Source organism: Mus caroli, chromosome 16 (assembly GCF_900094665.2).
Source record: "Mus caroli chromosome 16, CAROLI_EIJ_v1.1, whole genome shotgun sequence".
NCBI classification, from domain to species: Eukaryota; Metazoa; Chordata; class Mammalia; order Rodentia; family Muridae; genus Mus; species Mus caroli.
Window position 1 is genome coordinate 45,673,967 of NC_034585.1, and position 12,094 is coordinate 45,686,060.

A 12,094-nucleotide genomic window follows, 5' to 3' on the forward strand; every position below is an offset into this window, starting at 1 on the left:
GCTATCCTAGGTTTTTTGTTATTCCAGATGAATTTGCAGATTGCACTTTCTAATTCGTTGAAGAATTGAGTTGGAATTTTGATGGGGATTGAATTGAATCTGTAGATTGCTTTTGGCAAGATAGCCATTTTTACAATGTTACTGATCCTCCTTTCAGTCTTCTTTAAACAAATCTCCAAGCCTTTGTAATAGTCATGTTGAAGATCCTTTAATCTACCCTGATTTCTGGGCTTACTTTTCTTACTACTACACATTTCTAATACTTGTCTGTTGGTAGAGTAACAAAAACAGAAAATAATAACAGACCCCTGGCTCTCACCAGTTTTGGAAGACTGCTAAAACTAATCTTTCTACATAGTGTTTTGTCTTGTTGTTCATTTCCCACAATTTCTATCATTTTGTATATACAGTCATTAAGTTGCTATACTTTGAATAAATAAAAGCAAGCCTAAGATAAGGAGCCACAGTTCAAAGGGGTAAGTAGAAAGCACTTATTTTTTGGTTATACTAAAAATAGTTATAAATTATTGTATCATTTGGGCAAATTTAAATTTTAAGTAGAAGTTGCACTTTCTCCTTTTCAATTAAAAGGAGAATTGAAAAGTATGTTAATCCATTAATTGCTATCGGAAAATAACTTTGCTTTCACCTACAAATAAGCAACCAAAATTGCAATGCCATTCTATGCAGAAAGCTTTATGGGAAATCCCAACAGTGTTCAGGGACTATGTCAATGGTACTAGGTAAGAGCTTGGGACACCCTGTCCATCCCCATGGGGCTGTGTTGCAATGTTTACAGAACAATGATTTTGTTTTACATGAGCAGTTTTAGTCTTTGACAACAAAACTGCAACTGTAACATACTGGGAAAGATTTAGACATGTGAGTGGGGAAGTGTTTTATATGAGCTCTTCTCCCTCTGACTTCAGCATTTTATGTTTCTATTTTTCAGAAACGTTTCCCTCAGTAATGCAATCTGAATTTTATTTCACTTGGAAGCTCTCAGGACACCCTTAACTTCTTTTGTATCATCTTGATTTCCAGAAATGCCTGCTCTCCCTTTAAAAACATAAAACACACACACACACACAAAAGAGCAGACTGTGTAACTAAATAGAAGAACTTCCAAACAGATCCATATATGTGAACACACATGTGTATGTGGACGCACACACACACACACACAATGCCTTCTCTCTCCAGTAATTCTTCATGATTACTGTGCAGTGTAAATATCATCCTCCTGTACCCAATAAGATTTGTTCAACAAGGGCATGTTTTAGTAGCATTATTAATTAATTGTACTTTCACTTATATAGTTTTTCTTGACTTAGAAAGAACTGCATAATCTGAATTTGGCTACTTACATCATTAAGAAGCCAAGGGTCTGAGGAAATCATTTGTGAGTCAATAACAAATAGCAAAAAAGTTATGTGCATTTTTATATAGTTTTAAATCAGCAGGGGCCAACAGGTATTGACAGGCACTATATATGGAGTTCATAATTACCTGTGTTCTGGAAGGAGACCTGGCTAAGTAAATGTAGTACTTTTCTATTAGCAGACTTTTATTAGTACAGAAGTCTCCTCTTAAACAATCAACAATAAAAAGAAGTAAACATAATGCTTTATATATTTCAGACTTCAGACTATTTTTAAGTAGAACAACTGTATGGGATTACCAGATATAGTCATTCACTTATGGTGCCTTCCTTGGCTTATAAACTTTATTAGAGCAATAGACATCCTTTTGCATTCCACAATTGTGCATATTTATTTGAAACATCCAAATTTTTTGAAAGAAAAATGAATTGATATTACAATGTCCATGTATCTACTCATGAAATTATTTTTTTTCCAGAAGGGTGGTAGTTGTGTTGAACACAGCATATTTTCATTTGGGGGTTATAGCATGCTAGCACCATTTTCATATTCAAAACTGTCACCACCTGGGCCCATTATCACCAACAAAAGTATGAGAATCATAGATGTTTTAGTAAAGGGAGCCTTCACCTTAGTTCTAGGTTTCCAAGTAAACCACTTGTTTTTAATGCAAAACTCAAAACCCACCAACCTTAAAATGAATGCCTGTCATGAATAGAGGGTATCTGAGATATGAATGGTATAGATCCCAGCATGCTGTGAGAGAAGCAAAATAGCAATACAACCTTTGATGTGTCTATTTTCACACAGCATGAGAATGAGAACAAGATTAGGCCTCCGGAAATTGTATAACTCCCCCACCCCCTGTAAATCACTGATCTTCAGTAAGCCAACAGTCAAACTGGAGCACCCAACTTCATCCTTGTGACATGAGGCTCACCTCTTTCCAAAGCATTTGGATTCCTTTCAGTCAGTATTTAAGTTAATTGAAGAATATATGTCTAGGAAGTGGATGGCAGATTTCAAGAGAGCATGCTACGAATTTCTCCAATGCAAGAAGATTCCTTTGTTGCTTTCGCAATTAAACATTAGTTGAGATGCGTAAGCTCCACAGATGCTGCTGGGACTGAAGGGCTGTGCAGCTCTCCACTGTAGACAAGCTGCTGCTCCTCGGTGCTTAGTTGCTTCACTTTGTACAAGAACTGTGTCTTTTTTAGAGAAGTAACCAGGAGGGACTGTCCAGATAAGCATGGGACTGTGGAACCTTTCAACCCATAAAAAACTGGAGTTAAAACTTTTAAAAGACCTATTCTATTTTCTTTACGTTAAAGAATGCTGTGGTGATTAAGTAAAATTTAAAATGCGTGGGAAATTATGCAATAATGACACATGTTACTATTTATTAACACGTACACATGTTTTGCATGGCGGTGACCTTTCAGTGATGGTGTGCTTTTTTTTCCTTTGATTAGCTCATCTTAGATTTACTGACAGATATTCCTTAAATGTCATGGTAAACACTGTCTCTGGATCTTTAGAGGAATGCTTGAGTTTAAGAGACCATTCAAAACGAGTCATCCCTCATTCCAAAAGAGCCTCACTCTGTTCAGAATGTATCTGAAGCTCCAGCGAGCAAAGGCAGTGAGAGCCTTCTAAAGCAAACGGTTAAATACAACAAACTGTTAGCTAACTGGTGAACCATTGTTCATTAAAAGAATTGCCAAAGCAATGGACTTCGCCACTTGACCCTGTTAATGCTCATTTTGTGTGAATGGGCAAGCCTGGCCTCTGGTATTGTTTCAGCATGTTTATTTCATCTGTTTCAACATGGAAAATGCTATTACTAGATTCCTTTTGCTCATATTAATTTTGTGTGGCGGGGATCATTTTGGATTTTAAGATCTAGCAGGGCTTAATGACACTTTGACCTCTGTTTTGGGAAAGTCCTCATTGGCAAGAGATAGCTAGCACTCCAGCCCTGTGCTTGAGTGCTGAGCTGTGAAGTGTAGGCATCCTATCTCATCTTGTTTCGAACTAGTAAGTTCTAGAGAGAGTTGAATATCATATTCATTGCCTTTGACGTTCCCTTTCCCAAGCTCCCATTAGCAGCACAGGCAGAGTACTGCTATGTCTGTTTGTTACATGTGGCAGCTTACATTCCTGTCCTTTATCCAAACAAATGAGTTTTTTTTTTTTTTTTCAAACCTATCAGACAAACTTTTGGGAAACAAACTCTCAGAAATTATGATGTGTGGTACCTTTTCTCTACTACTGGCCAACATTTATTGCTATTAAACATGCCAGTCCCATAACAATTAGGCATAAGATATGGTCAGAAAAGGTCCAAACCACAGAGTTACAAACAGCTTAAAAGCCCATGCAAAATGTTTGGTGTTCAAGCTCATTGTAACCAAAGGGCTGCATATGAAGCAGTGGACTGGTATGTTGTGCTCACGAAGATTCTTAAACGAGATCAGCCACTAAAAAGAAGCAGTCCAGAATGGGAGAGAACTGCCATCTGCCTCAGAGAAACAATTGAGCAACAACGAGTCTCGAAATACCCACATAACTTATTCAGTAATTTCAATCCTAGAAATAATCTTTGAAAAATAACCCTCAATACACAAAAGCTTTAGAGTCATTCATTTTCCTGCCATTTAAAAACATGCATGTAAAAATGCTGGGTACAACAGAAATGTCTAATGATAAATGAATGAACAAATTCTAATTAGTGCAATAAATGTTGTTCTGTGCATTTCTTTAATAAAGAAGGAAATGGTTTTGTTGCAGAGCTGGTCCCAACGCTGAATAGATGATTTAATGGCTGTTATTATTCTAGTTTTAAAGGGTAAATTGTGCATAGAAAACTTTAAGAAAATTCAACTTAATATTTTGCATTTTAAAGTAATTAAATGTCTGATTTTTAAGATAAGTTTTCTATTGCACAATGCCCTTTTTGTCTAATATGCATTTTCTTTCATAAAACTATTTGTTAGAGAAATGAAGAGCATATCAAGAATACAGGAGTGAATGACAGACGTGCGTTTATAGCAGCAAACTGATCTGAGCTCCCATCACGATCTATCTCACCGTGGGATTTCCACTGGCCTTTTCAAAGTCTTTCGTCTCCCTGACTATTGCAATTCCACTGATTCCTTGGGGGGGGGGAGGGGGACCTATAGTGTCTAATTGCTAGACAATTGCAATCAATTACTCCTACCTGTTTTATATTTAAACCAAGTGAAGGGAAATACACATGGTCAACAAAAGACTCTGTGAAAACAACAAATCTTCAAACGGCACAATTACCAATGAACATTCATCAATAGCTGTGATAGCATTATTTTCAGGAGACACTGCCTATTTTTTTTTCTTTAAGAGCAAATAATCGATAAAACCATTAATGCGATTTCAGCCACATTCTAATCATATGAAACATCATTGCACATTATTTTAAAAATACCATGTTAGCCAGTTTACTTTCCCACAAGTAGATGTCTCATTGAGACTTAGAAATTACTAAATGAGTTGTTAGGCATAACAATGAAAGACAAAAAGAATTCAGAGTGCCACTCACCTGACATGCTAGCCCTTTCAGAAGAGCCTGGGTCCATCCATGAAAGAGATCCGTAGGCTAAGAATTCTCCACCAACTTTTTTCCTTAAATGCCGTTGCTCTGTTAGAAACAGCACAGCACCAACATATATCTTTATCAGTACTCAGGGTTTTTTTTTCTCCTCTGTTTCTTCAACTCTTTTGTGTGTACTTTGTTCAGTTATAAACAGGAAATGTGGTGATAGAGGCTTCTAGAGTTTAGGTCTGTAACAAGTAGACTTAAATAGTTGTGAAACGTGGGGAGAAAAATCCCCTGTGCTTTTGTATGCCAAAAGGTGAATTTTTATTACTACCCAAGTCTGATTTAAAAATGCAGAATCAAAGCAAAGGTGTGAATGAATGAAGGTCAAATCCACTTTGTCACCTCATATCTGAGTTCCCCTGAAAACAGAATGAAATATAACAAATTAATGAGCCAAGAGGAAACAAGCCCCAGTGTGAGCTCACTCTGTCTGCTCACATGATCGATAGAAGGGAATTGACAATTCTGAGTGCTTACTGGGTAATAGATGCCTGTCAGGTGGACATCATCATACCAGGAGACCAGGTGCCTGTCTTATCCACCATCCATCACGGTAGCCAGCATGAGTCGCTCTGTGTAAGCCAGAGTCAACAGGAAAACAAGCTCTACCACCACCCCGGCCTCAGTATCTGAATTTCTTTTATTATTATTATTTTTTTAATTAGGTATTTTCTTCATTTACATTTCCAATGCTATCCCAAAAGTCCCCCATACCCTCCCCCCCTCCCCTACCCACCCACTTCCACTTCTTGGCCCTGGCATTCCCCTGTACTGAGGCATATAAAGTTTGCAAGACCAATGGGCCTCTCTTTCCACTGATGGCCATCTTCTGCTACATATGCAGCTAGAGACATGAGCTCCAGGGGATACTGGTTTGTTCACATTGTTGTTCCACCAATAGGGTTGCAGACCCCTTTAGCTCCTTGAGTACTTTCTCTAGCTCCTCCATTGAGGGCCCTGTGATCCATCAAATAGCTGACTGTGAGCCTCCACTTCTGTGTTTGCTACGGCCCCGGCATAGTCTCACAAGAGACAGCTATATCAGGATCCTTTCAGCAAAATCTTGCAAGTGTATGCAATGGTGTCAGCGTTTGGAGGCTGATTATGGGAATGGATCCCCGGGTATGGCAGTCTCTAGATGGTCCATCCTTTCGACTCAAGTCTCTGAAGAAAGAAATTAAAGAAGATCTCAGAAGATGGAAAGATCTCCCATGCTCATGGATTGGCAGGATCAATATAGTAAAAATGACTATCTTGCCAAAAGCAATCTACAGATTCAATGCAATTCCCATCAAAATTCCAACTCAATTCTTCAACGAATTAGAAAGGGCATTCTGCAAATTCATCTGGAATAACAAAAAACCTAGGATAGCAAAAACTCTTCTCAAGGATAAAAGAACCTCTGGTGGAATCACCATGCCTGACCTAAAGCTGTACTACAGAACAATTGTGATAAAAATCTGCATAGTATCTGAATTTCTTAAACATCTGTATGTAAATCTGCTATGCAGCAGTAATTAAATGCACTAGTATATAATCCATGGAATTAGAATTTTTGGCATGGAGCATCCCTGGCTATTTTGTTATCTTTTTTTTATATGAGATTGTTAAGGTAGAAAAATGGGAAGATTTATTTTAAGTGACTTTCTTTATTAATATATCTATTATCTAACACGATTTCTTCAGTAAAAACAATGTAACTGACATAGTATACACACATATTTATGAGATATGGTATAATTAGACATACATATGCAATGCATAATAAAATCCAGGTAATTAGTTTTCTTCTTTCCTAGCATTTATGATTTCTGTGTGTTGGAATGTGGACTTGTCCAGATATTTTAAAATACATCATAAATTATTAGAGAATATATTCATGCTGCTGTGATGTAGAACATGAATTAATTTCTTCTATTTAAGTGTTTCTTGCCTCCCATTATCTAGTCAGACTATATCCCCACCTCTTCCTGTGCCCCAGTGACCCCTAACATCTGTGAGGTCTACTTTTCCCTTCTATGAATGACAGGAAAATATGCAAATTTGTCTTTCTGTGACTGCATTATTTAAATTAGTGTGATACCTTTCAATCCAACCTGTGATGCCATAGGAGATATTTCCTTTCTCTTTTATAAAATAACACTGTTTTGTTCACATACAGCATGCTCAGTCTCTTTTAATTGCTGAGATAATATTTAATTTAGTATATACCACATGCCTATATGTGCTCTGTTGTTTGTGGACTTATTGATGGGTTCCATATTCTTGGTAATTTGAATAGAGGTTCTCTGGATAATGTTTTGAAAAACTCAGACGAGGTAATCTAATTCATCACTAAAACGTCAGAGCCTAGAATTATGCTCTACCCACTTTAGGTTTCAATAAATATTAGCACACTGTGGAAAACGTAACCCATGGGTGGGGGTTTCTGAAGCATCTTTGCTCCTGTAGAGACTATAATTCCATAGGAACCAAAATGCTCTACTTATGGCTCTTGCATCCACGGATGCAGTTGTCTAAATACTAGGAACTTTTTCTTTTACTTGATTTCTTTTTCCCCAGAATATATATTATGAATAATTGAGCCAATCATTAAAACTAAAAAATACTGAAAGATTCTCTACTCTAATCTTCAAAGGCATTTTAAAAGTATGTTCCAGGGCCAACAAGATGGCTCATTGTGCCGATTCTGAGTTGCCTACCTAGATCCACAATGGAAGGAGAACTGGCTCCCAGTACTGATTTACACCCACACATACCCACACATACCCCACAGCTCACCCCACACAAAATAACAATTACATGTATGCATACACACACACACACACACACACACACACACACACACACGTATGCATTACAGAATACTGGGCTTTAAGAAGCTCTTAATGTTAGGGTTTCAAGGTGGAAGAAATGATAGTTTGGCTTACTGGAGTCAAAAAGTCACACCATGCAACAGGCCTTCTGCAAGAGATTTATTGAGGGGATTATTTCTTCGTCAGCCTCCATCAGGATGACAGGGTCTGTGGAGCAGTCCTGGCAGACCACACACTAATACTTCAGGAAAATAATAGTATTTTGTTCATGTAGAGTCCAGAAAGCAATGCAGCATTAGAAGGTTTCATTCTAGAATTAGAGAGAACATTAGGATGGAGATGAGACAGCTGAAGGAACAGAATTACTGCATTTGTGCCCAAGTCATTCCTGCCATTGACCTGTGAAGCAAAACCTGAACATTGTTGTTGTTTCTGGAATTGGGATTCTTGGATGACACAGGGTGTGAGCATCTTCCTTCCTTCCTTCCTTCCTTCCTTCCTTCCTTCCTTCCTTCCTTCCTTCCTTCCTTCCTTCCTTCCTTCCTTCTTTTCTGCAATGTTCTTTCTACTGAGAAGGTGCTTACACCCAACTTTTCAGCTCTGAGACCTTTTCCAATGTCACTTTTATGAATCACATAAAAATGCTTGTTTGGTTAACCTGTGTCATTCCTCCTTGAACCCATAGCTTCAACCATCCTTGCCAGTTACCTTCTTTAAGGACCAACTCCTCGATACCATCCCACAATGGCATCCTCTCCTTTTAAACTGATGTTTCAAGAATCCATCTTTGTGTAGAAGTCTGGGATTCAGCCCTTTGGCTGTGGCTGCCTTAGAGCTTCCCAGGCTCAAGCTTGTGACTTTCCATGAGACTTAACAAGTCTAAATGAACTGAAAACTAGGAGCACAGGACACAGGAAGATGTACTGTAGTTCAATAAGACAATCATATAATTCCTTAAAAGAGTAAAATATGTATCCTAAACTCATGACTGAGACCTCAGAAATAGAAAAAACATAGGCTAAAAATTTTTGCTTCACAGTTTCTCAAGATGGGTGGATGAGCACCCTCATAGAAGAAGGGGGATAGGGAATGGAATGGGGGGATTGTGTAGGGAAGCCAGGACGGGGGATAACATTTAAAATGTAAGTAAATAAAATAACCAATTAAAAATAATATTTTTGAAATGTGATCGTCATTACAATGCTCTCCATCCCTTAAGTTTATACTATAGAAAAATACAAAAGCACAGGGGAAATCTATTAGTATGGAGCAGAGAGTTCCACATATATTTTTTTAATTTCCAAAAAAATAAATAGCTTTTTATTAAAAGATGGATGGGTAATGGAGACATTACCGGAATACAAAAACATCGTAGATATATGTATGTTATGAAAAATATTAGTGGGTATGGTCAGATTTGAATAATAGTTTCATGAGCTATGCTCAAATAATAAATAAACATGAGAACTCTGCACTACATTTTAATGAGATGGGTTATCAAAACGAAGTTTAAAAGATAACCTGACTAAGCAGAAATGTCTGGATGCATCCAAGCCTGCTATAAAAGTAGGAAACTTTTGATGTAAGGTTTTGATGGGTACCTGTCAAGAAACGAGAATTTTAAGACCAAGAAAATTGAATTTTTTTTTGCCAAAAGTGAAAAACATACAATGACAGGTACCATTCAAGTTCCATACACAGAAAATTAGAAAAATAGGTCACAAGGTAAAGAAGTGGGGCTATTTTGTTTAGAATAGTTTGATGGTTATCTATCATTTTTAGAATTAATTATCACTTATTAGTATGGTATGTTTATATCTATGTTGAATGTGTACACATTCATTCACATCTCTCTATATTTTTATCTATCTATCTATCTATCTATCTATCTATCTATCTATCTATCTATCATCTATTCGAAGAGGCTATAAACATTCAATATCAGACATTATAGTATATCTAGAGTTGCCTAGATTTCAAGTGTACAAAGTAAAATTGACTGTATAATGTCTCCTATTATAAAACCTCTTTACCATACCTTTTGTTTTATGGAAAGAAAACATTCCTCTGTGAAGTTTTCTTTGTTATTTCAACCACACTGAAGCTGGTGAAAAGTACAGACACAGCTTTATGAGAGACAGGAAGGGAGAGCGCCCTCTACCTGCAGTCAAACAATTTAAAAACATTAAATTATTCAAAATTAGTTACGGAGCTACAATTGATCTGGTTAGACCATATTGATCATTCACATTTTATTGAACTTCATTGGAATTAGACTTAGATTCTCTGGAAAGCTTACTCATGCAGACAGGAAGGCAAAACCAAGTTAAAAACCATACAACAGAAGTTGGAACATCAAAAGCTTACTTTTAATCTTAACCATTTTTCAGGGCTATTGTTCTGAAGAGTGTATTTTAAGAAACACTAGATTGAACACGTTTTTTTCTTTCCTGAACTGTTTGTACATGCAGGACTGGGCTTACTTGAAGGACAGTATGATGATATTCATTTTATCATCTGAACACGAACTTTCCTCATTAAAAAACGGTTTTCTTGAGATTAAAGGAATAAGCCCCCAAACTCCAAATGCCTTAGGGCATTTGCAACACAAGTAGCAACTTCAGAGCGACCGACACAGTGAATTTTCTTTTGGTTGATCTTTCACAAATAAGACATGGAGTAGATTAAATTTTGATCAAAAATAAGAACGATTGGGGCTAGAGCATTCCCAGGGAAAGTGATTCTAATGGGAGAAGTAGGAAGCAAAAGCAGGGGCTTAGAGAATTAATGCACACACCAGAATCCTGGCTGGGAACAATGCTAACAGTAGGTAGCCGAGGTAGTTAAATAAAGAGAATATCAAGTTAGGAGCGTCAAAAGAGATAAGTTAAGAGAATACCGAGATGTAGGTAGTTAGGTGTAAGTAAGGGACGTTTGTCAGTTTTATTATTACTATAGGTTGATGATAACTTAAGGAAGGACTTCTTTTGTTCATGGATTCAGTCCATCATGACAAGAAGGGAGTGATGGGGGAATTCACAACCTGGCTCTCAGGAAGCAGAACAGAGCAGTAACAGTAAGAACAGGACTATTATCACCCTCAAGGATGTAATCCCCTGCAACCTACTTCCTCTAACAAGGTCTTCTGTCTATAATCTGTCATTTTCCAATATTCTAGCCATTTAAAAAAAACTATCTATCCACAAGATCAGAGCACTTGTCAATAAACGTCTTGTGACAAGGACTCCTAGAGTTGTGCTGTGGCAATCTCCAAGGTATTGTTTATTCCAGTAAACTGACCAGAATAATCATGACACAGAAGAGGCTAAGGGAGAGCAGAAGGCTTCTGAGTCAGCAATGGAACATGCAGATGAGCAACCCTGGGCTTGAAAATATCAGAGAAAGTATCAGTGAAGAGAGCCCTGTGAGATTCCTTGATGCCTGGCACGGATTTTAATAACAAACACCCAGTGCCATGCTATGACCAGGCAAAAAGAGAGGTGTTTCCCACCCCACCCCCTTTCAGTATTTCACATGCCCTCTTCCTTAGCCAAACTTATGCCAGGGGATGGCAGTCATGAGGTTGGAGACTTTAGACTTCAGTCTACAATGTTTCTAACAGAGCAATGAGGAATAGACAATGACTCTGAAGAGGAAAAAATGGAAGGAGGGTTCAGTGAGAAGGTTAGTTTTAGATAGCTGCTATGCATGCCATCAGATATGCACTCCATAGTGCTATCAATAGAATTATCTTCAAGAGCACCACAGAGCAAATCACAGCAATTAATCTTGAGATTTTCTAGGTAAATTCATCAGATCAATTTTATTGACTCTCAAATAATATCTGAGATGTCTCATGTAGTGAACCTGCTTCTGTACAGTAGAACCAGGAAATGTAAAGACAGAGATTAGCCAATAACTCTACAAAAGTGATAGAAACAATGATATAGGGAAATATACATGGGATTTCTCCAGTTTTAAATATGAGTCATGAAAATGAAAATCATCAGGGAGTGAGTGTATGTATCAGGTGGTTAGGATGTGTGGAATCAGAAAAAGTACATGAGAATATCTAATATTATTTGTAAGGTGGTTTTCTAAAGTTCAAAATTATTTCAAAATAGAAGTTTGAATATAAAAGCGTAAGTTATTTAAAACAGCATCTGAAGCTGTCTCTTGTGAGACTATGCAGGGGCCTAGCAAACACAGGAGTGGATGCTCACAGTCAGCTATTGGATGGATCACAGGGCTCCCAATGG

At 37.4% G+C, this 12,094-nt stretch overlaps 1 protein-coding gene across 2 annotated transcripts in view; it reads right to left on the reverse strand.

Annotated features, from left to right (window-relative positions):
* LOC110312035 (T-cell receptor-associated transmembrane adapter 1) overlaps positions 1–5,014 on the reverse strand; it is a 36,297-nt gene extending 31,283 nt beyond the window's left edge. The window contains exon 1 of one of the 2 annotated variants that reach the window (XM_021185592.1): positions 4,960–5,014. In XM_021185592.1, the coding sequence (XP_021041251.1) occupies positions 4,960–4,996 (37 nt within the window). In that variant the 5' untranslated portion in view covers positions 4,997–5,014. The remainder of the gene's footprint in view (positions 1–4,959) is intronic. The other variant, XM_021185593.1, reaches the window with a different exon arrangement.
* Between the last annotated feature and the right edge of the window lie 7,080 nt (positions 5,015–12,094).